The sequence below is a fragment of the Herpailurus yagouaroundi genome, unplaced genomic scaffold, assembly GCF_014898765.1.
Source record: "Herpailurus yagouaroundi ecotype Mexico unplaced genomic scaffold, PumYag 100, whole genome shotgun sequence".
In the NCBI taxonomy this organism is placed as follows: domain Eukaryota; kingdom Metazoa; phylum Chordata; class Mammalia; order Carnivora; family Felidae; genus Herpailurus; species Herpailurus yagouaroundi.
In genome coordinates, this window is record NW_024412391.1 from 73,909,811 (window position 1) to 73,937,737 (window position 27,927).

The 27,927-nt window shown below is 33.9% G+C and overlaps 1 protein-coding gene across 1 annotated transcript in view; it reads left to right on the forward strand.

Annotated features, from left to right (window-relative positions):
- PCLO (piccolo presynaptic cytomatrix protein) overlaps window positions 1-27,927 on the forward strand; it is a 417,562-nt gene that overhangs the window by 261,725 nt on the left and 127,910 nt on the right. Inside the window, 3 exon segments of the mRNA XM_040472795.1 lie at window positions 1,803-3,990; window positions 9,076-9,212; window positions 15,682-15,772. Coding sequence (XP_040328729.1) covers window positions 1,803-3,990; window positions 9,076-9,212; window positions 15,682-15,772 — 2,416 coding nt within the window.

Below are 27,927 nucleotides of genomic sequence, written 5' to 3' on the forward strand. Positions count from 1 at the left end.
TATATTCATGATCTAATGTTATTCTTTCCCTCTTTTCAAATTCATTATTTTCCATAATTTTGACTCTTATATCACTTATTCATTCCTCTATTTCTTTCATCCTGGTTGTTATACCATTTGGTTTCAATTCTTGGCTATTTTACTTTTCATATTGGCCTAGCCTTTAGGTCTTTTACCTCTGCAGCAAGGGACTCCCTGGTGTCTTCTATTCTTTTCTCAAGCCCAGCTAGTATCCTTATGGTTGTTGCTTTAAATTCTGGATCAAGCATGTTATTTATATCTTTTTTTATTAGATCCCTAGTCATGACCTTTTCTTGTTTATTTTTTTGTTTTTTTTTTTTTTTGTTTTTTCTTTTGGGATGAGTTCCTTCTGTCTTGGCATTTTGTGTAGGTCTCTGTCTTCTTCACTGTGTTAGGAAATCGTGTTTGTTTACATCAGTTTATTGGAAATGATGTGTCACATCTTTTGATATTTTAAAATTGTATGATTCTCAAGGCCAGTGATTTTGTATAATGCAAGTTTATGACAAACCAAATGAAATCAAATATATCTAACAGTTCATCAACAATACACCTTATCTGGTTTAAAAAAAAAAAACTACAGTAGTTTTTGTTTGTTTGTTTGTTTGTTTGTTTGTTTTTATAGCAGTCAGTTCCTTTGCTTCATGTATTAGTTGTAAAAACATTAAGAAGCTAAAATTACTGGGGCGCCTGGGTGGCTCACTTGGTTGAGCGTCCAACCTCAGCTCAGGTCATGATCTCACAGTTTGTGAGTTCAAGCCCCGTGTCAGGCTCTGTGCTGACAGCTCAGAGCCTGGAGCCTGCTTCGGATTCTATGTCTCCCTCTCTCTGCCCCTTCCCTGCTCATGCTCTGTCTCTCTCTGTCTCTCAAAGATGAATAAATGTTAAAAAAAAAAAAAGAAGTGGGGCGCCTGGGTGGCGCAGTCGGTTAAGCATCCGACTTCAGCCAGGTCACGATCTCGCGGTCCGTGAGTTCGAGCCCCGCGTCGGGCTCTGGGCTGATGGCTCAGAGCCTGGAGCCTGTTTCTGATTCTGTGTCTCCCTCTCTCTCTGCCCCTTCCCCGTTCATGCTCTGTCTCTCTCTGTCCCAAAAATAAATAAACGTTGAAAAAAAAATTACAAAAAAAAAGCTAAAATTACTTAAGAATAATAAAATTTTAAGAAAATATAAGACACAGATGGTCATGAAAATATTGAAATATTAAATAGAAAATTAGTTCAGATTACTCTTTTCGGGAAAAAAAGACATTGGAGATTTGAAGATTTCCTTTCAAAACATTTCGTGATTGGAATAGGAAGGACAGCCACTCTTGGCGGGTAAAGTAGTAATGAGAAGATAGAAATAATTGAACTTAACAGTGGTAAATGTGCATCTTCAACAAATGCAATTTAAAATTTAGACAGCTAACACATATACTCTGGGAATACATTTAACAAATAGTTTTATGTATACTAATAGGATGAAAAATGGATTTCTAGAATTCTCTCAAGAGTCTAACTAAAATCTAAGTCTGCCTAGCAATGAGTTCCATGCTTGATTTCAAAACTCACTGCTAATGTCACAGAAGTTATAATAATAATTAACCACTTTACCAAGAAAGGAAAAACTGTTTTTCATTTAATTGTATTGGTGACTAATACTTGAAATAATGTATAAAATTTTTGTCTTATGCTGTCATAGCTAAAACATACACAAAATCATTTTAATCTAAAATTTAAATTATAAAGTTGTTAAAATATTTTTCCCTTTATAATAAAGTTCTATTTTTGTTTAATTATAGACAAAAGGTTCTCAAACCATGACACCTTCTGGCTCCCAGAAAAAAGTTAAGAGAACTCTGCCAAACCCACCTCCCGAGGAGACCTCCACAGGCACTCAGTCAACATACAGCACAATGGGCACAGTTTCCAGGAGAAGGATCTGCAGAACCAACACAATGGCACGGGCCAAGATTCTCCAGGATATAGACAGAGAGCTTGATCTTGTAGAGAGGGAATCTGCAAAGCTTAGAAAGAAACAAGCAGAACTTGATGAGGAAGAAAAGGAGATCGATGCCAAGTTACGGTACCTGGAAATGGGAATTAACAGGAGGAAAGAGGCATTATTAAAGGAGAGGGAAAAGAGAGAGCGTGCCTACCTCCAGGGAGTAGCTGAGGATAGGGATTATATGTCTGACAGTGAGGTGAGCAGCACCCGACCCACCAGAATAGAAAGTCAGCATGGCATAGAGCGACCAAGAACTGCTCCCCAAACTGAATTTAGTCAGTTTATACCACCGCAAACCCAAACAGAATCTCAACTGGTTCCTCCTACGAGTCCTTATACACAATACCAGTATTCTTCCCCTGCTCTTCCTACCCAAGCACCCACCCCATATACCCAACAGTCCCATTTTCAGCAACAGACTTTGTACCATCAGCAAGTTTCACCTTATCAGACTCAACCAACATTTCAAGCTGTGGCAACAATGTCCTTCACACCTCAAGCTCAACCTACACCAACCCCACAACCTTCTTACCAGTTGCCATCACAAATGATGGTGATACAACAGAAGCCAAGGCAAACTACATTATATTTGGAGCCCAAGATAACTTCAAACTATGAGGTAATTCGCAACCAACCCCTGATGATAGCACCTGTTTCTACTGATAATACGTATGCTGTTTCCCACCTTGGGAGTAAGTACAATAGCTTAGACTTGAGAATAGGATTGGAGGAAAGAAGTAGTATGGCAAGCAGTCCAATATCAAGCATATCTGCAGATTCTTTCTATGCAGATATTGACCATCATACTCCACGAAATTATGTCCTAATTGATGACATTGGAGAAATTACCAAAGGAACAGCAGCATTAAGCACTGCATTTAGCCTTCATGAAAAGGATCTGTCAAAAACAGACCGTCTCCTTCGATCCACTGAAACACGTAGGTCTCAAGAAGTGACGGATTTCCTGGCACCATTACAGACTTCCTCCAGATTGCATAGTTATGTGAAAGCAGAGGAAGATCCCATGGAGGATCCTTATGAGTTAAAGCTTCTGAAACACCAGATTAAACAAGAATTCCGTAGAGGAGCAGAGAGCTTAGATCACCTTGCTGGTCTTTCCCATTACTACCATGCTGATACTGGCTATAGACATTTTCCAAAATCCGAAAAGTACAGCATCAGTAGACTCACACTTGAAAAACAAGCAGCAAAACAACTACCAGCAGCCATACTTTATCAAAAGCAGTCAAAGCATAAGAAATCACTAATTGATCCTAAAATGTCAAAATTTTCTCCCATTCAAGAAAGTAGAGACCTTGAACCTGACTATACAAGCTATATGACTTCTAGCACCTCATCTATTGGCGGCATTTCTTCCAGAGCAAGGCTTCTTCAAGATGATATCACTTTTGGACTCAGAAAAAATATTACAGACCAACAGAAGTTTATGGGCTCATCCCTTGGAACAGGACTGGGCACATTGGGAAATACCCTACGTTCAGCTTTGCAGGATGAAGCAGATAAGCCGTACAGTAGTGGCAGCAGGTCCAGACCTTCTTCCAGACCTTCGTCTGTCTATGGGCTTGATTTATCAATTAAAAGAGATTCTTCCAGCTCCTCCCTAAGACTGAAAGCTCAAGAGGCTGAAGCTCTAGATGTTTCCTTTAGTCATGCTTCACCTTCTGGCCGAACTAAGCCTACCAGTTTACCAATTAGCCAGAGTAGAGGAAGAATACCAATTGTGGCCCAGAATTCTGAAGAGGAAAGTCCACTCAGTCCTGTTGGCCAGCCAATGGGAATGGCCAGGGCTGCAGCTGGGCCCCTGCCACCAATATCTGCAGACACTAGGGATCAGTTTGGATCAAGTCATTCATTGCCTGAAGTTCAGCAACACATGAGAGAAGAATCACGAACTAGAGGCTATGACCGTGACATAGCGTTCATCATGGATGACTTCCAACATGCCATGTCAGACAGTGAAGGTAAATTGGGCCTCAACCTACCTTGTTACTCTCAAAACTCAAACTCTTATTTTTCTGCATGTTTAATTTTCCTTCTCCAAGGATGTATTCTACCTTTTTTAGTGCGTCTTTTGCATGTTTACTTCAATTTTATTTCTTGTAAATGGAAATTTGATCTTGTGTATAGATTTCCTAGCATGCTTTTCTTTATTTCCTTTTAGTTTATTATTTTACTGTTGTTTCTTGATTGTTTGCTTGATTTGTTTGGCGTCCACTTTTCCAAAACCATTATTAAGTAATTGTGTCAATAAAATATGGTCATCCCTTAATTCCATAGCTGGAAAGTTTTTCATTGTATGTTTCTTTTATTTTTTAAAAAATGCATTTCTAAATATACTGGTCAGTTTATTTCAGTTTGTGGAAGTATTAAGATTTAGAGCTATTAAGTACTATTCTGCTAGACTTTGTAATAGAAAAGTACTTATGTTATTTTTGTGATATCATTGTTTATTAATTCAGAGAATGTTCTCTTTTTGAGATTCGTTGGCTAAGGACCTGATATTAACATAATGTAAATTTTATAATTCTCCTTAAATAAAAGATTCATATTTTATTTCTCTCACTATGAATATCGTAATTGACAAGTCTGTGCATTTTGCATTACATAACTAGAAAACTTAGCACTAAATATGATATTAACAATAAATAATCATAGCAGTATGCAGGAAACATTATTTAGATTTAGAATAAAATATTTGTACACTAATTTTGTGACAAGGGAGGAGACTTACAGGAATACAAAATGTCCTTTCCATGCCAAGAGGACTCATGACTTTCGGTTCTTTTTTCTCCCTCCTCTATAGTTTACATTTGAACATAGGTATGATTTGAGTCCTGAAAATAAGACATTTCTCATCAAATAAAAGCATTATTATTTCATGCCTTTGAAGACTGTAGAGCACTAAGCTAACATGAACATCTCATCTTTTAAACCTGACATTTTCAGCAAAGACTCACAGGAAAATAAGTGTTCATGAAAAGATTTTTCTTCTACTTCTGTTATCTAGACACTGATATGATTTTAGAAATTCAAATCTAGATTTAAAAAGATTAAATGACTGAATCTGAAAGTGGACAGACTCCTCTTAGTGAAATTCCAACAGACTAGTTACTTTCTGACTTATTTTCTTCTCTACAGGCTATTGGATTGACCATTTTTATTGATAATTATTCAATTAAATAAAGCACACTCTTCGTATATTTTTTGTTTAGTCAATTGTTTGACTCTTTCTAGTTAAACAAGGTTATGATATTATGTGGAAACAGTTTCTTTCGCTACTTTTCTGACAGTCCACATTTTACACACATTATATGTATATAAAACAATTGTGCAGAAGAATATGAAGATTCTTCAATAAACATATTGGTAAAATAACAAGATAAAACAAAAATTCCAACAGGTTTACAGCATAACTAAACACGTAAGGCTGCGTGTGTACATTGAGCATATATTTGACAGGATTTGACAAGTTCATTTATTCATCATGGAGTTTTGTCAACATAGTGCCAGACATGTAAGTGTATCTAGATGTTCCAAAATGTGTTTGTTTACATACAACCCTATAAAAATAACCAAATGTTTTATTTCACATTTATATGTTTGGATGATATATACTCATAGTCATCAAGGGCTGTATGAAAAACATTATCTTCATAAAGTAGATGATGAGACATCATGCTGCATACAAAATTAGGAAATGTATAAGATGATATCAAAGAAATAATTAAAACTAAATGTCAATGAAATTACACAACTAAACTAAAATGTATTTAAAAATAAGACAAGAAATTTAGTTATAAAGAACATGCTTATACAAAATTAGATAAAGGACAACTATAACAAATTGAATTACATATGTAACATTATGTGTGTGAATTATAGTGATTATCTTTGAAAATTGTATGTTTTAAAATGTTAGTTATTTTCTTTGCTTTTTAAATCACATGAACATATTAACTCTTCTTCTGGTAAAGTGATGACCAGCTTTTCTTTTGAAATCTTGGATTCCTTGGGTAAGGGAAAAATTAGAGAATATTTTTCCTAATTACATAACTCATTTGTGAACTAATGAAATATCAGGGATTTTTAAATAAATTTTTACCAAACATATGCTATATCTGTAATTCAATGATGCGAAGATCACTTTGAGAAGTGTTAACATTCATTCTAACAGGCTGTTTAGTATTGAGTAGACAAAAGCAAATTTAATTGATTTCAAATTGTTGTGTACTTTCATTGAATTCAATTAAACTCTAGGTTATAGACTCTAAGAATATTTTTTCAAATGTGTTTTATATGACTTTGGTTAATTTTGAAGTTGCTCACTTGAGATAAAATCTAGATAAGCATCATTTGCGTTGTTTAATATGTAAGGCCATTAGCTTGAAGTCCACAGTTTGACGTGTGTGCGTGGTTGATTATGTGCAGGGCACAATTGCCTTTGCTTTGGAGTGGATTTGGAGGGAAGCTAAGCTCAAAGCAGTCAAGTATATTTATCTCTACAATACAGATATTTTCATGAAAACATTCTTTCAAAGTATACTCCAAGCCAAAAATAAATAATAAAGCATTAATATAAGTGTCTTTTAAAAATGTTTTTTTTAACCTATGTTTGATACTGAATATAATTGAACTATTCATATAACGGTTGGCTGTGAATAATGCTAGACCCCCAAATAGCTTACTTTTAGTTTACATTTAAGATTGCAAGAAAATATCATCAGTTGAAAACAAGGAGATATTAATTTGTAGCAAATTATTTAAATTCATTTGGAAATTACTTTTTATAAAATTTAATTTTTAAAGTGCAGATCTACCATGGAAGATCAGACGATTGGAGTTGGAAACAACTAGCATTTATGTCCAATTAGCTATAAATTATGAAGAAAAAATACAATTTAAAAGTAGGTTCATTTCTTTGGTTGCACTTGATTGATCTATAAATTGTTATGCAAAGTATGACAGATATCCCAACTTAGTTACATATTGAGTCAGTGTAAGGAACAGTAGACAACCAAAGTAGGTAATCAGAAATAAATTGACAAAATTTGAATCAGGTTGAGATTCTGCTTTATTGGCATAGACATAGTCAAGGAAACATGATTTAAAGGATTGTGTCTCAAATACAATTAATGAAGTTATATATTCAAGTGAAATCGTATACTACATCATCTAAGATACTCATTTATTAAAATCAGCTAGATTTTTTTCATGAGAAATATATAGGAATATGTAAGAAGTAAGATAAGATAACTATTAGTGTGGTTGGGGATAATCTAGTGTATAGAGACCAATGATTAACTTATAATTTTGTTTGGTATTTGCTTATCAAATGACTCTTATATTAAATATTTTTTCATAAGTTTAGTTTTTTAGTGTAAAATTAAAACTATTAAAAACCATAATATTATCAAGGAATTTGTGAGTAAAGTTTGTATAACTGCTAATTAAGCTCAAGGGCCAAATTAATATTTATTTTTTAATGTTTGTATAATAATTAGGACATTTAACTTCTTTCTTTAGTTGATGATTAATATTTCTATTTAATTCATCTCCCAAACACGTGTTGTATTTTATGGCATTTAGAAGGCATTGTTTTAGTGTTGAGAGAGGGGAAAAAAGAAAAAGCCTTATCCTCAAGCAGCTTAGAACCTCCTATTAGAGATCAGACAAGCACATATACAGCCACATACCAGGTATGTAACATTGGATTTCCTCAAATTGAAGACTGACTAAATTATGACACATCATCAGTCATCATACTTATTGAGGGTAAATGCTATGGTTAATCACAGGAGGTGACCACGGGACCCCGATCATAGGAGGTCTGGAGGTGAGTAGTGGTATATGTGCTATTGGGTTGCCAATCCTACCAGCAAAGATGTAATGGAAATTGGGGGAAAAAAAAGTGTTGAGAAGTTTTTGAAGAGAGGACAATCAAGGATGTAGACAGAAAAAGGAAACTATGAGGAGTTGGGAGAACTCAAAAGTACAGCATTGTAGATGCTAGAATTTATAGAAAGCCTAAGTTTATAGCACCATCAACGAATCTTTCAGCGCGAGAACTTGAGAAAGACTGCTCCATCTGCCATTTAGGAAACAACAGTGTATTTCCAGATACCCTTTTACAAATTAGGGATCTTTTTGCAAAGAATAAAACTTTAAATGAAGTCAGATTCTATGTATTAGGTAAAATGGGACTTGGGGGCACCAAATAATAGCTTTAAAAGACCGTGGAATTACCAAGAACTGAATGGGCTGAAAAATTTAAAATAATTATGAACTTAAATGTGGTTGCATTTCAGAAAGTATTTTAAGATGTCAAGTTTTGCCACATTATAAATATAGAAAGCAGTCAATCAGCTCTTCAGTCGAATTCCTAAATCTGTGACTGCATGGAAAATAATTATTTAATTTTAATAAAAAATTGTAAATATATTTTAATAGTAGGCTACCAGGTGAGTATGGCACACATGTTCCTAACAGTAGTGTCTGGGATCCTCTTAGAAATAAATGTTTCATTTATTTATTGAATGTCATAGAAATACCATGTTTTCAAAAACATTCGCTTGGTTTTCAAAGCCAGAAGCCACATAGTAGTGGTTGATACAATAGTGGGAAAGTGACAGAATCTTCTGTACTGAAGGAAGACATTTTCCTTAGATGTTAGCGATAGGTGGAGGTAGTGGGGGAGAGGTGAGAAAGTAGAAACTAAAGGGTTGAGGTTGAATAAAATCACTTCTGAGGCATACTCACTTGTTCATTGATTCAGTCACTATCAAAATTTCTTCTCATTTAAAATTTTATTTTATTTTCCTCTGAGAGTTTGAACAGGTGTGTACATTATTTTTTTTCTAAGTTACTCTATGGTACAAAATTTTTATCATAGTGTTGGAAATGATTTTTCTCATCCTACTGGGAATTGTATTTGAAATGCATGAATGGCTAACAAGTCTGGAGCATGTTGGTACTTCAGAGCATCTTCTGTCCTCTATCATCTGTATTAGTTGTGGTTGCAATGTTTGATATTTCCTTGGTCTCCAAAGCCTATCATCTGCGTCGTGAAGAAACAGATTGGTTTGACAAACCCAGGGAGTCTCGTTTGGAAAATGGACATGGTCTGGATCGCAAACTGCCAGAAAGATTGGTCCACTCTAGACCACTTAGTCAACATCAAGAGCAAGTAAGTGCTGTACTGAGCAATCTCTTTTAGATTTATCCCCCACTGCAATTAAAAAAAATATATATATGCCATCAATCAATCAAGCAATCATCCTAGAATGGTCTCAGTATCATTTATCCTAAAATGCGTGGGACTTCGGTCAGTCTTCATAAAAAAAATTGTTTTTCCAGTAACTTAAAGTACTAAGTACCTTATTGAATCACCCATTGACTTTGCAGCAGTGACTGGGCAATTTAAGTGATTCAATCCTCCAAAAGATAATTAAGTTTGTACAACCTACCCAACACTGGTATACAAGGAAAATACATGTAGCTCCTAAAGAACTTACGGAATATTGGGTAAAATTTGTGTGGATAATTTCAGTGCTTTCCAATAACAGTGTGTTCAGGTGTTAAGAAATATAGCAATTAAGGGAGTGGACCAAACCAGGTCAGCTGGGACAGGGAAAGCTTCACTTAGGAAAGAGGAGAATTTATATTTTAGAGTCTATTATATGGACATATTTGTTTTATATTATCTTTGTATTTTATCATCAGAAAAACGCATAAAGTAGATAATATTCATTAATATCTATTTATGTTGGAATTAAACTTAGAGATAAACTTCACAATTAGATAAATATGATACCAAAATGCATGGCCATATTCACTTTAGAACCAATGAGGTGATGTTTGTATGAATTTTGAGAGACACTTAGGAGATCAACATTTGGATAAATTGAAGGAGACTCCTGTGTTAAGCCCAATGGTTTTAAATCGATTCCCTTAAGAGACAGATATTTTCAGACTGTGTACCCATAATCATTAAAATACCCACAGAAGAACCAGTTGACTTATTTCATATACATTATTAATTCCTAAACCATCTTGTCAGATTAGTGATTCTTTGATATAGAAGACAATTATTTTGAATGGCAAAGGTAAACCATATGAACTTACTGTACCTTACTTCAATGTTTGTTACATTAAAGTATAAAAAAGATGACTTTGCCCATATACGTACTATTGAAAAGATAATATCTATACTCAAATTTTACTTCTTCCAAAGCAATTTCAGTTTTCATGGATAAATTTCTTGCTGCTAGATAGGACTTCTGGATCTCCAAATTTTGTTCTGCTTGGTTTTATATATATTTTCTAGAAATCTTGGGATTCTTCTTTCTATATTATAAATATTCTTTTACTGTTTCTGATATCTTTGATAAGATTTGGCTTAGATCCATCTCTCACCCACCTCTCCTCTGGTAACCATGGATGAGTTGATGGGTCAAACAGGATAAGGGCATTAAGGAACACACTTACTGTAAATAAATAAGTATGTAAATAAATATTTTTAAGAAAGGTTTTATGTTAGGATTGTGTTTACCTCTATATACATGTCTATATACTTCCATTTCTTTCTACTTCATTAAAATGTATCAGGTAATTGACGTATACTTTTCTTAGCTTACCTTGTTATTATTAAAATTGTATATATAGCTGGAGTTCAATCTCACCAAATAGAACAGGTTGGAGAGCAAGAAAAATTAATAAACTCATTCTGAACATGTTTATGACGTATAAACTTAACTCTTTTTATCTGCAGTTATGAAAATAATCTGTCAGCTGAAACTAACTTCTTGAATATATTTTACTATGAGTTTCTCTCTTATAATGACTTACTTTTTATATCTTCCCTGTCTCATTTGTTTCTTTGAAGTTTAGTATTTCCCGCAAACCTACATCAGATCACTGAAAGCACAAGTCCTTTAAAGAAATCTTAATAAGATGAAATATATAAACTACAGAGCTAGAAAATAACTTCTATATAATTATTTCCCTACACTACTATTTCCATGAATGCTTCGAATAGTCTTGGCCAACTAATTTATTCAACCAATATTCTTGGAGGATACATTTTAACGTAATCTATGTCCACCTCAAGTCTATTGTATGTAGATGAAACATTAATAACCCTAGTAGTACTGTTTAATTTTAATTTTCTGTTACTAACATCTGCCTATTTATGATTTAAATGCACTGAGGACATAATGCATTCTGTTTAAACAAAATATATTTATAAACCCATACAATGCCAAAATTAAGCAGAGAGAGTATATTTAAGAATCATTTCATGAATTTCTTACTGTTTTTTATAAAGTAGAAAATGTGAGGGTCTTTGTTAGAATTATTTATAGGTAAATGTAATAAAGTAATGTGTATTTTTTTGTTAAAAGTTATTTTTTTACATTTATAAATTTATTACATTTTTAAAAATTTATTTCATTATTTTGAAAGAGAGAGAGAGCACAAGAGAGGGAGAGAGAGCATGGGCAGGGTAGGGGCAGAGAGAAATGGAGAGAGAATCCCAAGCAGGCTCTGCACCGTCAGCACAGAGCCAGACATGGGGCTCAAACTCATGAACTGTGAGATCATGACGTTGGCCGAAATCAAGAGTTGGATGCTTAACTGACTCAGCCACCAAGGCACCCCAGTTTATTGCATTTTTTAATTTTGATGTCTAACATACAAATGAAAACCTACATATGTAGTTACCAAAACCGCAAATATACAGAATTATAAACTATTTATAAAGTGCACAGCCATATAATCAATATACAGACCAAGGAAGGGAAAGTTGTCTGCCCCCCAGATACCATTTTGTGCCTTTTCCAGATTATAATCTTCAACCTCCTCCAAACAAGTAACAAGTATGTAACAAAGTAACAAATAGTGTGACACTAATTGCTTTGATTTCCTTATAGTTTTTTCTCCACAGAAGTTACATAGAACACAACATATGCTTCGATTACATTTGCATAAAGTACAAAATTAATGTGTTTTGGCTTTAATATTTATCTTCAAATACTCTTTGTCATTAAGTCACCATAACTGTATTTTGGTCTAGAGAGAATAACCCAATGGCATTCTCATTTTATTCATTTGTTTGCATCTGTAATCATAAAAAGGTAATATTGAGCTCTTGGTACTAATAAAGCTGAATGCTTGTATTTGGCAACGTATGCATAACAAGAATCTATACCCATAAAATGCTCTGGAGGCGAAGTAATAAACCCAGACTGACTAGTGCAAAATGAATTTTTCTGCTTTTTTAAAAATATCTTATGTAAAAATTCAAGAGACACCCAGAAAACTTTTTCTGAATGTTTATTAAACTCAAAATCATATGATTATTTAAATATATATATTTAAATATATATATATACTTTGTATATATATGTAAATATATATATACTTTGTATATATATGTAAATATATATATACTTTGTATATATATGTAAATATATATACTTTGAATATATATATATATAAATATATATACTTTGTGTGTATATATATACATACATATACATATATATATATATACACATATATACACTTTGAAAGGAAACAAATATGGATTTTCCTTCTTTACCTCATCTCAAAATAGGGCTAATAGCCCTCACAGGGTGAGTATAAAGGTCAGCACTTCCTGACTAATGCCAGCTGCCTCCACGTTCTGCACTAATACACGTGTCTTCTGCAGTCCTCATGCAACTGCAATATTGAGGTACATTAAACTCTTCTGCGGAAGCCACCCTCCCTTACATTCGGGGCCTTTGGATGTCTTGTTCCCTCTCCCTGAGTACTCTTCCTCTTCTCCTTCCTTGTCGAACTCTACTCATCAGTTAGGTCTCCATGTCCTGTCTTACAAGAAGACTTCTCTCACACCACCACCACCTCCCCACAAATTGGGGCAAGTGTTCTTCCCTTGTGCTCCAATGGTTTTGCAGGCATTATGTCACAGGCTGAGAGCTCCCAGAGAGCAGGGGCTCTCGATTCCATACACCACAGGGCCTAGCACAGTCCTTGGAACACAAGAAGGATGCTCTCATCCCTGCAGCTCGCATGCATGGTGCTTAAGAGAGGGAAAGGATGAATGTCTCTGTGAATAGCAGATATGTTAATGCAAGTGTTATCATTTCAGAAGTTTGAAGGCTCAGTTATTCATGAGAATATGTGTAGGAAGGAAGAATTATCCTTTTGCTGGGAGGCATAAAGATGAGAGTTCTTTCAGTGCAGAATCACCAAAAGACAAGGCCAGAGACCAGACTCTGGGGGAGAGGTGTGGGCAGTGCTTCACATCTTGCTCCTACTCCTATTTGACAGAAGCAACATGTGCCCTGAAACTCCATCTCCTGGGGAACTCTGAATACTCACCTGCAGTGCTTAGGGAAAAGCTAAGATTCAACTAGTTCATACATGGGAGATAGGTACCACTGCTTTTCTACACATTTTTGGTCACATTGATCATAATTATGGCAGTTTTATGTTTTTGATTTATTAAGTGAGTTTGTGGTGCTGTTAGAGACAGTCTCTGAAACTATATGAGGTGTTAGGAGATGTTCTGAAAGCAACATTTTATAGAAATGAAGATGCTAACATCCCCTCTACTAACATCGTCATAGGTACAATTTAGAAGGTGATCATTGTTAGCTGATAAAATTCTGGGGAAAATTTTGGAAAATCCTACTTGTCTCCTAGCTGTGCAAGAAATGCACTGAGATTACATCCAACTCTCCCTAGTCTAGAGATTTGGAAAGAGTAACAAAAGGTGAAAATGTGTCTTCCTACTTTATTTTTGACCAAGTGGAAAACGTGACTTTTTAAGATGGTTGTTAAATAAAACATGAAATTAGGGAAATTTAAAATAATGTGAAATAATACCAGTTTTGCTTATCTACAGTATCAAACCAAGATTCATGTATATCTAATAGTTGTAGAATTTTCAATGCACATGGTTTAATTTTTAGTAAAAAAAAAAAATGAAGATCTTTAAATGTGGATTGAGGGAAGTGAAAGAACAGAAGTAGAAAGAGAAAAGATGAAGGGTGGGGGGAGTAAGAAAGGCAGAGGAGAGAAGTTAAGAGTGAAGAAGAAAGGAGAGAGAGGTAGACAGACACTGACACAGAGGAAACAAGACAGGAAGAAAAAAGGAAAATGTATAGACTCTTTTTTCCATGAAAATAAATGAGGTTTTCTTTTTTAAATGTTTTTAATTTATTCTTAGAGAAAGAGAGAGCGAGCGAGCACGTGAGCAGGGGAAGGGACAGAGAAAGAGGAGAGAGAGTCCCAAGCAGGTTCCTGCTGTCAGCACAGAACCCGACATGGAACTCCCTCTCAGGAACGATGAGATCATGACCAGAGCCAAAATCAAGGACTGTTGCTTAAGTGACTGAGCCACCCAGTTCCCCCAATAAATAAGGTTTTCATTAGTTTACAAAGTTATGGTAGTATGCATTACTTGGGTTAACTGATTATACTTACCATAATAGGTTTATAGTCTTGCAGACAACATTTCAGTTTTACTTTGAAGAAATCATATACTATTCCTGGACTCCACAGGATTCTGCTGTTGTTTGGGGAATGTTTTCTGTTCATCAGAAACCCGATTAAGCTTATTCTTTCCTAAAGAGAATAAAAGCAAAAGGCTACAATTTAACCTTGCAGTTTTTAATGCATATGTTACTTTTAATATGTAAAATTCTAGCGATAGAATTCTAACATTCTTACATCTGGATTTACACATTAAAACCACTCGAGTATTCAAAGACCCTTCCTCACAAAGTCAACCTCTCTTGAGTTCTAAATTCTAGGGGCGCCTGGGTGGCGCAGTCGGTTAAGCGTCCGACTTCAGCCAGGTCACGATCTCACAGTCCGTGAGTTCGAGCCCCGTGTCGGGCTCTGGGCTGATGGCTCGGAGCCTGGAGCCTGTTTCCGATTCTGTGTCTCCCTCTCTCTCTGCCCCTCCCCCGTTCATGCTATGTCTCTCTCTGTCCCAAAAATAAAATAAACGTTGAAAAAAAAATTTAAAAAAAAAAATAAATTCTATTTAATACTTTGGTTCAGTACTCTCACACACTTCTTCTTTTTTTGTTAATGTTTATTTGTTAATTTTGAGAGAGTACATGTGTGTGCTCAGCCAGGGAAGAGGGTTGGGGGTTGGTGCAGAGAGAGGAGAGTGAGAATCCCAAGCAGGCTCCGTGCTGTCAGTTCAGAGCCCGACGTGGGACTCATCTCATGAATCGATCCATGAGATCAAGAGTCAGAAGCTTAACTGAGCCACTCAGGCACTTCTTAAACTTCTTTAGTAAACTTAATTTTGTTTGTAATTTCATTCACATTTTTCCAAGGTGATAGAAGATTTCATCCTAATAAAATCCTATTAAGGCAGATATGAGCAAATATTTCACTGTTTTTATCTTTCACTATTTCACAAATCTCATTTAGAAGCCAAGTTCCATAAAACAGAAAACACAAGTTTGCATTCACTAATTTGTTTGGTTTCAGAAATCTCATTTTGCCAAGGGGAAACAGATAATGAAATCTTTTATTAACTAAACCAACACACTTAAAAAACAAGTCTAATCCTGTATATTACACTTTGTCTTTAAACATTGATTTTTCACCTTATCACATATATGTCTTAGATTATACAGATGAACGGGAAGACTGTGCACTACATCTTTCCTCACGCAAGGATAAAAATAACAAGAGACTCTAAGGATCACACGGTTTCAGGTAAGGGAAATCAAATGACCTACTTTTTTATTTTAATGTGAGACTGGGACATGTATTTGGATTTCAGCTTAGATGGCTTCCCAAATTTTAGAAGACACTGCTTTTTATGACAAAGATTGTGTTTTGGGAGAATTTCCAAAACTAAGCAGACTATGCACTTGAACATAAAAGATTGTAACAGCACAGTCATTAATATGACACGTTACTGATTGGTACGTCTTTAGGTCATTTTTTTTCATTAATTGCATTTTCAAAACATACATGGCATTATAATACTCCATGATTATTTCCCTATTGAGCAAAATGGTGACTGGTTTTAGAACTGTAAAACATTCTTTTACAGGAAATAGGGAACTGCCTCTGATTCTTCTAAGGAATAAATCCCCCTCTGCCTTGTCACTTTGAACATTATCAATTTCCTGAGTTTTTGTTTGTTTGCTTGTTTGTGTTCTTATGTAAACCAAGGCTTAGGACACATTTCTAAAGGTTTTTATTTTGAAATAATGTTAGATTCCTACAAAATCCTGGGCCCCCCAGAAAATAGTACAGTCACTTCTTCTGCCCGTCCTTTACCTAGTTTCCCTAATGTTAACATCTACCTAATCACAATAAGATATCGAAACCAGAAAGTTAATATTAATATGATGCTATTAAAATATCTACAAGCCTTATCTAGTTTTTGAGTTTCCCTTCTGACCCACTAAATTCTTTTTTTTTTTTTTTCTTTTTTTCTGGTCCAAGATCCAATCCAGATTCCAAATTGCCTTTAGTTGTCATGCTCCTTCATCTCCCCCGGTGTGGTAGTTTTGCATTCGTGTTTCATGACCTAGATGCTTCTGAAAGATGATGGAAGTTTTATGTTACAAATTTAAAATTTTTGTTTAAATCTTTGAGACTAAATATAAATTCTGTCAAAGTTAATGACTTTTTGAAAGATGAACAGTACCTATATTCTCCCTCAAGTATATTCCTTGTGTATATAGACACTGTATATCAACAGAAAATATTCATAAATATAGATGTTCATATATACATATATATAAGTATATGTATAGGTGATATATCTAACATGGTATATGTGCTGGAGGGTTTTTTTTTTCTCTTCTGATATAAAAAAGGACAAAAACAGGTATTTTTTTTTATCAGTTCACTTGCTATTGTTCCTTGCACATTTTAGACCATGGAGCATGTGGATGTGGAACAGGTTTTACTTTGAGCAACTTTACTCTCTTTATTTTCATAGAGAATGAATCGATTAGGAATCTAATGTTGTTTCCTTTTAATGTTGGTAATTTTTCTCCTATCAGAGACAGATAATTTAAACTTCCATAGTTTCACTGCATACACACAGTATTTTAAGTAGTGATGAAAGTCCCAAGGGTGAGTTTTAAAATCCATGGGCTCTGTGGATTGGAATAATTACTGTGGAATAACTCTATGGAATAGTTACTTCTGCAGACTATTTCAGTTCCCTCCAGCTCATAGAGCAAAACAACATAGTGCTTCCCAGCAATGCCAAAATTTTTTCCGCTGCCAGCAACAGAAATCTTCAAACTGGTTTACTAAATCATCAAAACTCTATATTAATGTATCTTTTTTCTAGCCATATTCTTACTTTTATGCTGTATTAATCATTCCCTCAACCTTAGTATTGTCTTTTGTAACTCATTGTTTTAATTTGCTTTCCTTTACCACAATTAGGAAAAAAAGCTTTAAATATAAAAAAGAAATAATAACGGTTGATATCTCGTTGTAAATATTCTAGTCTGAAAGCTAAATTCGGTTTCCTCTGTATATAGATTTTAAGAAATGAGAAGCAAGAATCATTGTTTTGAACAATACACTTACTAGTAGTATAGTGTATCGTCTCTCTGCATGCCCCTTTTCCTTTTGATATTTACCTAATACGAAAGTAAAAATATTTTCCCCATTCTATTTCCCTGCATTAATTACTACTGAATATATTTTCCATGTGTCCTTGGATAGAATGATCTCATAGTAAATTAAATGTTCTGAAACAACTCGTTTTGTTTTTAAGTAAGTCCTCAGTACCGCAAAGGGATTTAAGTACAGGTATATGCACAACTGGAGTGAGAAATGACTTCTTTAGCAAACAATGCCCAGAAGGTCTAAGCCAGTGGCAGGCAAGCCCTTAGGCAGAGCATTTGTGCCAATCAGAGAGGCTAATCTCTCTGCTTGCTGTTTGCCACTCAACCAAAAGCCTGTTTTGCTTGACTAAGCTTTTGGTGATATTAAGGATTTACTGTCATTTTTTAGCTATGTTGTACCATTTTTACGTTAACGTTAAGGGCATATTTTTTTTGAGATACATACTAAAATGTCTCCAGAAGAAACAGTATTTGGGATTTCTTTCAAAATTAGTTGCATGGAGAATGATGAAAGAATAGATGAAAAAATATTGACTGTGGTTTGGTAATGGTTGGAGCTAGAAGACTGACCACCCTGGGTTTTATTATTGGCCTCCAGTATTTGTTTTACGTGCATGCAGTTTCCATAATAAAAAAAAAATGTTAAGTTTCTGTTTGTTTTTCATATTTAGAGAAAAAGAGCAATGGCCAGTAGCTTCATCAGTGGTGAAAAAGCTATCTAAACTAACAATTTAAATGCCTTTATAAATAAGATGAGGTTGTAAGCAAGAAAAGAGTGAAGAGAACAGTAGTGTATCTGTTCTCCCTAACAGAGGGCCAAATGGCCATGAGTGCATTTTCATCTTGGTTATAGAAACTCATTGAAAGTAGAAGTACTGTGTATCTTCTATAAGAGTTTAATAAACCATTCTAACTGGAAGTAGCATTAAAATATTTTATAAGAATTATACAAAACAGGTATACCTCATAAAAAGAGAAAATATATTTTTATTTTTTGTAATAAAAAATAATTTCAAAATAGGAGACCAGAATAGAAAGTGTATAGGGTTTTTTGTTTTGTTTTTTGGTTTGTTTTTGTTTTTGTTTTTTTTCATTGTTTCTCCCGTGTGTTTCCCAAAGTATGAGCAGGAAACTCTCATGGTTCCCAAGATTCTTTCATGAAATCCACAAAGTCAAAACTATTTTCATAGTAAATTCTGAGAAACACTTGCCTTTGCACTCTCATTTCCTTGTGAATATGCAGTAGAGTTTTTTCTAGAGGTTACATGATGTGTGCATCACAACAGACCGTATACAGAGCAAATATGAGAATTTACCTGTATTCCAGTTAGCTCAATATTAGGCATATTTGTAATAATGTAAAGCAATACCACCCATCTCTTAAGTGTCCCATTTTTAAAATACAGTCATTTTTTACCAAAAATGTCATTATTTTAACATAGAATGAGTTTATTAGTTTACATTCATTAATGTTTTAAACTCTCACTTTTAATTTATAATACAGAAAATATATAGAGCTGGAATTTATAGGACCAAAATCTCTTTGAGGTCCTCAGTAATATCAAAGAGTATAAATGGCTCATTAAAACCAAAATGTTTGAGAACCATTACTCTAACGATATTTATATAGATTTTAAAAAATTATAAATAAGTTTTTGTTCTTCCTATAAAAACTCATGCAACATAAAACATATTTTGCAAATGTTTTTATATCTCATGTTAGATACACTTTTAGTTATTTGTTAATATTTACTGATAGAACACCCCTGGTGTGATTTACATTGTGTTCATTGCAAGGGTAATAGAATGAATACAACACAGACTATTATCTAAAATGTTCTCATAATTTGGTAGTAAAATCTGAAATGCAAGTAATTATTACAATAGAATTTTAGGAACAACTGAGACAAAGTCATGGAATTTATAAAACTTTTATTGTTCATACCTATACATACATATATGTGTGTCCACACATGTATATATATGCATCATTATTTATATTTTTGTGACGTTTGCACAGAGAAATACATGCATACAATCTTCTATTAAATGATCTGTAATTTTTAGAAAATAGATCCTTTATTAACTGTAAACTTCAAAGATATAGGTGCTGATCAACAACTGTATAATGGTTTTGAAAGTCTTTATTCAGCCAAACACAAGGCAACAAAATGAAGAGAATAGATAGTGAATTTTAGAAGAAAGACCTGAGTTAGAGTTCAACTCTATTGCTTATTTAAATTTTGAGAATAAATTTGCTCATCTGTAAAATAAGACCAACTCTATGTGTCTCACATAATTTCAAATGAACCCAGCACAAAATCCTGTACTTACTATACACTCAACAAATGTTATTTCCCCTTCTCTTAGAAATTATCAGGAAAAAAAGGAGAAAATGTAACGCTAAAGAAATGAGTCTGTCTTTTTTATTTAAAGCCATCTTATGGCTCTAGAAACACAGCTGTTTCAAACAAGCCAAAGAAATTCTTCTGATTTCAAAAAAGATAATTTGCTTATGTATAGTTCCATAATGGATTGGCTACATCTGCACGGCTAGAAAGACTAATTAGCAAGTGTACTAGTGAAGAACACTAAATATGTTTAGGTTCAAAAGACAGCAGTATCTTCAGTGAAAATCGTGGCTCATCTTCTATTCTTCGTTAGTCTACCATCTTTATGAGCTTTTAGAAACAAGAGACAAATGTAACAGGTCTCCTTGGATCTGAGATGGTAGCAATACCAAATATGGATAGCTTTTTTATTATTATTTAAACACTTTAATAAGGCATAATTTACGTAAGTGTACACATTATAAGTGTGTACACATTTGTAAGTGTACAAATGCACAAGTGTACAAATCAATTACTTTTAGTGTATTTCGGGAGTGTTGTGACCGTCACCACAGTCTTGTGTTAGAACATTTCAGTCATTACAAAAAGTTCCCCTGAGCCGGCTAGCAATATCCACCTTCAGCGCTCCAGCCACAGGCAGGAGATTTACATTCAGTATCTAAGTTTGCCCTTTCTGGGCATTTCATATAAATTGAATCATATACTATGCAGTTTTGGTGTCTGGCTCCTTTCATTTACCAACATTTTGCAGTTTATCTATTTTATCACCTGTATCAGTCGTTTGATCTTTCTATAGCTAAATAGCATTGCATTGTTTGGATATTCTCCCTTTTTTTTTTATCCATTTTTTCCAGTTTCAAATATGAATTTTTCCCAGTTTCAAATATTTGCATACAAGTTTGAGTTTAACCATATGATATTTTTTTAATGGTTTCCTAGAAGAGGAATTGTTGGGTTCTATGGTAAGTTTCTTTTTAACTATTCAAGAAACTGGCAAATCGTTTTCCAAAATGAATATACCATACTATGTTCTTGCCAGCAACATCTGAGGGATCCACATTCTCCATGTCATTGCCAACACTTGATAATGTTTACCTTTCGGGGTGGGTGTGGATAAGAACTCTTTGTTTTAACTTCCGATTTCCTAATGACCTGTGGTATTGAGCATATTTCAGGTGGTTATAAACAATGCCTGTCTCTTCTTTGGTGAAATGTCTGTTCACATACTGTACTCATTTGGGTTGTTTGTCTTCTTACTGAGTTGTATGAATTCTTTATATATTTTATGAATTCCATTTTAATGGAATTAAATTTATCAATATGTTTTTTCCTGTACCGACCAGGCTGAGCTCTTGACAGAGTATTAAGAACTATCCCAAGGTCACAAAGATTTTTCTCTTATTTTTTTATACCAGAAGCATTATACATTTAGCTTTATGACCTATTTTGTGTTGATTTTGGTATATGGTGTGAGGCAGAAGTCCACGTTCTTTTTTTTTTTTTTTTTTTTTTGTTGTTGTTGTTTGAAGCATAAATGGGTATCTATTTGTGGAAGTACCTTAAAGAAAATCTCCCCATTGAATAGCTTTGGTACGTTTTGTCAAAAACAATCACCATTAATACCAGGATTTATTTTTGGTTTCTCAGTTCTATTCTCTTTGACTGTGTGACTAACTGTTATTTCACCACTAGTATACTTTATTGTTTATTACTGTGTTTTATTAAGTTTTGAACTCTGGTAATATAAGTCCCCCTTTTCAAAATTGTTTTGGCTATTGTAGATCTTTTTAATTTTAATAATATTTTAGTATCAGCCTGCTGGGATTATGATAGGGGTTGCACTGAAATTATAGATCAATTTGGAGAGAACTGCTATATATTTCATTGAGCCATTTCATCCATGAACATGTAGTATTTCTTCATTTACTTGGATCTCCTCTAATATTTTTCAGTAAAGTTTTATAGTTTTCAGTGTAGAAGACTAGCATTTCTTTTGTTGAATATGTCCCAATTATTTTATTGTTTTTGTTGCTCTTATAAATGGTGTTATTTCTTAATTTCAATTTTGGACTATTCATTGCAGTTTTATAGAAATACAATTTATTTTTGTATATTGACCTTTTATCTTATAATCTCACTAATGTTGTTTTTAGTTCTATTAGTTTTCTTGTGTGGAATCCTTGAGATTTTCTGAGGATGCAAGTTCGTGTCATCTGCAAATAAAGACATCTTTATTTCTTCCTTTCCCAACTAGAATAGTTAATTGAATTTTTTTCTTTATTGCACTTGCTAAAACTTTGTGTACAGTGTTGAACAGAATAGTGAGAGCAGACATCCTTGCTTTGTTCCTCAAGAATATTGACAACTGATTGTAATGAGAAATCAGGGACTCTGCCCTATCCCTGCCATAGAGTTCCTTCCTTGCCTCCCCTTGGTTAATACTTACTGGAAGAGATTTTTTGGCCTAACATTTTAAAAAGCTGATCAGAAGTGTTTAAGAATAGCTTTAAAAGCCAACACAGCTAGTTAAACTTAATTTTATCTTTTTTTCAAATAATAGTGGATTACAGAGACGAGAGTTACAAGAGAAAGTGTAACTGTCACTCCAAGAACATGTATGTTCCATCCTAACTGCTGGAACTTGAACAGATTCTACAAGGTGGGCCTTGACACAGAAATGTCTCCTTTCCAATTCAGGAGAATTTCCTCACTTTTATTCTCATTTTAAGAGTATAGTTATATATGACACAGTTTCTCATTTTAAGAGTGCAATTATATATGATACAGTTTCTCATTGTAAGCCTCTCAAATTATTTTTAGGGATAAACTGAGTATAAACTTATAGAAGTGAAATGTAGATCAGGTGGAATCTCTTCTAAAATCACAATTTCTTTCTGGTAAATTTTAATGAAAGCTTGCATTCATTTTCCCAGTAACAAAGGAATGCTTCTTTTCAAGGCCGTTCCACATGAAAATAATCACTCCTCCTGATACCTATCAGGATAAATATTGCTTGTGCAATTCTGTTCCTGCTAAGGAAGTACTTTGCTTCTAACTGGAGATAGGTTAGCACATTTTTCTATGCATCTTTAATAAGATTAAGTTTAAAGGGATTAATGATTGATGCCATGAGGTGAGTGTGAAGACATTACAGATATTTAACCTCCAGGAGAGGAGGACAAATGGTAATGTTAATGTGAAATTTAAGGTTGTAAATCCAAAATGTATGAATTGGCCATGGAAAATTGGGCAATAATAAATGAGATTCATTGAAAAGAATAAGGATTTATACTGATCTCCTGGAATATCTTCTTGACAAATAGAGTAATGAGAAAAAGTATATAGAAAGAACAAGGATGTAGAAGTAGTCATGGGAAAAAAATAGGCTCCAATCTTAAGTTCTTTACATGCTGGACAACCTAGGTAAGTGTCTAAATTTCCTTCATCTTAGCTGTGTTGTCCTGAAACGTTATGGCTAGTACATAACATAAAAAGTGGTGGAAATATTTTCTTTTTTTTTTTACTTTTTAAATGTTTTTATTTATTTTTGGGAGACAGACAGAGACAGAACATGAGCAGGAGAGGGGCGGAGAGAGGGAGACACAAAACCTGAAGCAGGTTCCAGACTCTGAGCTATCAGCACAGAGCCTAATGCGGGCCTCAAACTTGTGAATCTTGAGATCATGACCTGAGACCAATTCTGACACTTAACTGACTGAGCCACCCAGGCACCCCAGAAATAATTTTTAATATAAAAAAAGTGTAAGACACATAGACAAAATTCTTGAAATGTTAGTTGTTTCTATTTGCCTCTATCTCTGAAGATGATACTAAAGAGTTTGAGAATAATCAAATAATGTATTAAATATAAAACAATATCGGCATGGCATACAGAAACCAAACAGAATTCATCACTTCAAAGTCATATATTTTGAGACATCTGATAGTTAAAAGTTCAACATATCTGATGTAGTAGAACATTGGCTGAAAATAAGAGCAGCTCTCTTTTTGTTTAAAGCACAATTTCACTGGAATGTTGGACTATTCATAGCTGGTCACCTAGCAACGTGTAACATTCCTTGTCCTTTCCAGGTAGTAGTAACAATGTTTAAAATAGAGAAATGAAAATAACCAAACAAATTGTATTATTTCACTCTTTAATGGAAAGTATCTCCTGATAGATACTGGAAAATAGAAGCTGTTGAACTACCTCGAACACTTTCTTCACCAATAGCAAATTGATTTGGATGAGAACAGGTTTAGACTATAGCGAAATAATAATCTGGACACCTAGATTTTATTTATATGTCTAAAGTGACTCATCAAATTCAGAACTTTTCTCACCTAATCAGTTTCTCAGTTCTTCCCCCAAATAGTAGTAATTATAACAATTATTATGCTACCAGGCTTGTAGGAACTTTGTTCTTTATAGAGTTGCATAGCAAGATAGGAGTGTTAATCCAACCACTTACTCATTTAACAGCAGTATATGCAGTTCATATTTGTATATAGATGTGAAAATACAAACATTATTAAAACTGTAATGCTAAAAAAGTAACAATTTCATCTTTGTGATATATGATAAAGATATAAGCATGGCATCAACTTTTATGCATCAGTAGAAAAATAAAAATTATCGTAGACGAAACAAAACATCAAGTGATCAATTTAATCAATCCCAGCTACAGATTAAATGGTATGCTGTGATCTGTGGCCACCTAAGCGAAAACATTTCCTCTCCTTAGTCTTGACTGAGAAATGTTGGTTCCCAACACATTTCCTCTATCCTGATGGTTTCTTCTCTTAAAAGCCTAATTGCAATCCTTCCCATCACTCTCCTCTCTACAACTGAACAGGGTAAGGATGTGTTGGGTGTGCTGCTCTCAAATCCATCCCTTCTGATTCTAAACCAGGTGCTAACCAGGCAGGAGATGCATTGCTGGTCACTTACTTGGACTTCCTTCTAGCTTTGCCATATTACCAGGTGTTGCCATGAGCATTCAGCCTGGCAAAGCCTCATTTTCCTCATGTATAAACAGAGGGGGCTTTGTTTTTTTCTTTTTATTTTAAGATCCACTGGGATGATGTAATTTTAAGGCATTTTCTAAGAATAGAATAGAATACAATTATATTGTTGTTAACACTCTTATCATTGATACATTAGACTGACTTGGAGAAAAATGTGTATTTTAGTATTTATCCATTCAATATTCATTCAGTTATATATTGAGTGTTGCCTAGATACTGTATGCTTACTACACATTCTATACCAGAATCTCAGCTTTGCAGAACTGAGCTCTTCCTCTGTTTATGCAGGAAAAAAAGGTGATTTTTTGCCCTATCTTCCCTTTCATTCCTACCTTCTGTTATTGCTCAGTCACTGTGGTAACTACTATAAGCACAAATGTCTCCCAAGTTTTGCTACCAGGATAATGTCCATATATATTGTGTGCACAGAAAACCACTTTTATCTTTGTATTTTCTATTGACATGTAACAAATTACCACAAATTTAATGACTTAAAACAGCACACATTTAGTATCTCACAGTTTTCTTGGGTCAAGAAATCCAGGCACAGCTTAACTGGAATCTCTGGTCAGGATCTCAGAATGCTGCAGTCTACGTGTTGGCAAGGCTGCATTCTGTTCTGGAACTTGGGGATAGTCTTTCAAGCTAGCGAGCGCGGTTATTGGCACAATTCAGTTTCTCCTGTTATGGGACTAGGCTCCCCTTTGCTCCCTGGCTGTCAGCCAAGCCACTCTCAGCAACTAGAGACTCTTGAGCATCTTGCCCTGTGGTTCCCTCTGTTACCCTCTCACACATGGCAGGTTCCTTCTTCAGGGCCAGCAGAAAACTGTCGTCTTAATGGGCTAAGGGAATAAAATCATGGTAGTGACTATCGCATTACCTTCGTCAGCTCCTACTGGTTAGAACCAAGTCACATGTTCCTCCTACATTCAAAGTGACTTATTGGGAGTCAAGATAGAATATGTCTTCCACAATCTTATAGTATCTCCAGAAGTACAGAAGGAACACTTATTCATAAGTATTTAATTACAATAGTATTCTTCTTCCTGCTTACCTTTTATTAAATAAAACTGGCACTTATTTTGGAAAGGTCATCATAGCATTACAGTATTATGAGTTTAAACTATTTTATTTCCACCAATAGTGATAGGGTTACATGAGTGTCTCCCAATACAACAATTTTCTTTAACATACATAGTAAATGACCCCGCTCCCAGTCCTAGGCTGTCATCCTAAGATCAGTATCTAAACAAGTAAGCATTAAGGCCATATCTATAAATTGACCCAATCTTCTAATTTTGTAACATCCAATTTCATATCAGATAATTACTTCATTTTGGAAGTACTGCTAAATGAACTAAGTTTTTTTATTTCCTTTTATGGAAGTATCATGCAAACCCCCTCAGATTTTACTTTTATGATTATAATTTTGCATTTGCCTTATATAAGCTAAAATAAAGAAAACAATCCACATGTTATTGAATGAACAAAACATGATTTTTGTAGTGTGGCAGTCCTGGGAAATTTTCTTGGTGGACATTATTTTTGAAGTATTTCAGGAAGAGGAAACCCTATGTATCCTTAATAAAATCAGTATACAAAATATCTTTTATTTGAAAGATGTTAAAGCCAGACTGCCGATATCTTTTGATATTTATTTGTGACTTTTTTGCACATATATAATGTTTTATATGTACATGTGTGTATATATATATATATGGAACATTGTGTGTGTGTGTGTGTGTGTGTGTGTGTGTGTGTGTGTGTGTGTGTCTTTGTTATTTCCCATGACAATGGCCATTTCAGTCATGGGGCAATTCAATGGGGGGGCCCATCTCCTCTACTGTGATGTGAGTATGAATAGCCTTTTATACTTGCTTTGTGTAACATTTTTATCTTAATATTAACTCACATTACATTAGAAAAGACAAATGTGAACTTTTATTGATGGAAATGTGACAAAGAATGTTCTCTTTGAATCTTTCATATATGTAAAGGATATATATTTAAAACTAGAAAAAAGGATACTATACAACAATTGGCTGTGTTAGAAAAAGCTAATGGGAATAGTTGAGTTTGTAATTTGTAGACTGAGGTTTAGAGTCAGATTAGATTTTGTATTAATGTGGTGCTTCCATTTTGATGCTGCTGGACACAGTCAAGTAGGGATTGCTGTTAAGGCAATTTATATGTGTTGTATTTGTAGGAATGCTTTTCTCATAAAGTACAAAAATTAGTAAAGATAAAGGAAAATGGTGAAGTAATGAAATATTCTTTAGGTCTTTAGACTCAAGTATAAGTTCATTAATGTAGCATTTGGTAAGACACAAAAGGGAAATTACTGTGTTTTTAATATGTTAGTTTATTTTCCTAAATATTTACATAGATAATTTATAACAGAAATTAGTAGGTGAAAGAATATAAAAATAAACTTTCAGAGCCTCACTCAGGAGTATAATTAATGTGTAAACTATAAAAATAGAGTCGATTAAACTATCCTTTGGAAACTTTTCCATTATCCTTAGTACTTCATTAACACTATTATTTATATAGATAATCTTTCTTCTTCTTCAGCCCAATGAATGGGATGACTAAATTGCAATACATCATTATCCTGTGATAACTTTATTGTGAATAATAAACTCCGTTGATTTAAAGACTACTATTAATAAGATAGTGTGTTCACTTACAAGATTTTGCTTTTCCTTGTTGCTTAGATGTAGTATGTGGTTTTGTCAAAATGAACCAAGGATTTTAATTTTGTCTAAACTTAATGGTCTAATAATTGTAATATAATATTTTCATATAACATTTTAAAATGAAAATAATAACTTTCTTTTTAATACTTTAAAATACCAGAACTTTTTTTTTTTTAAACATTTTTTTT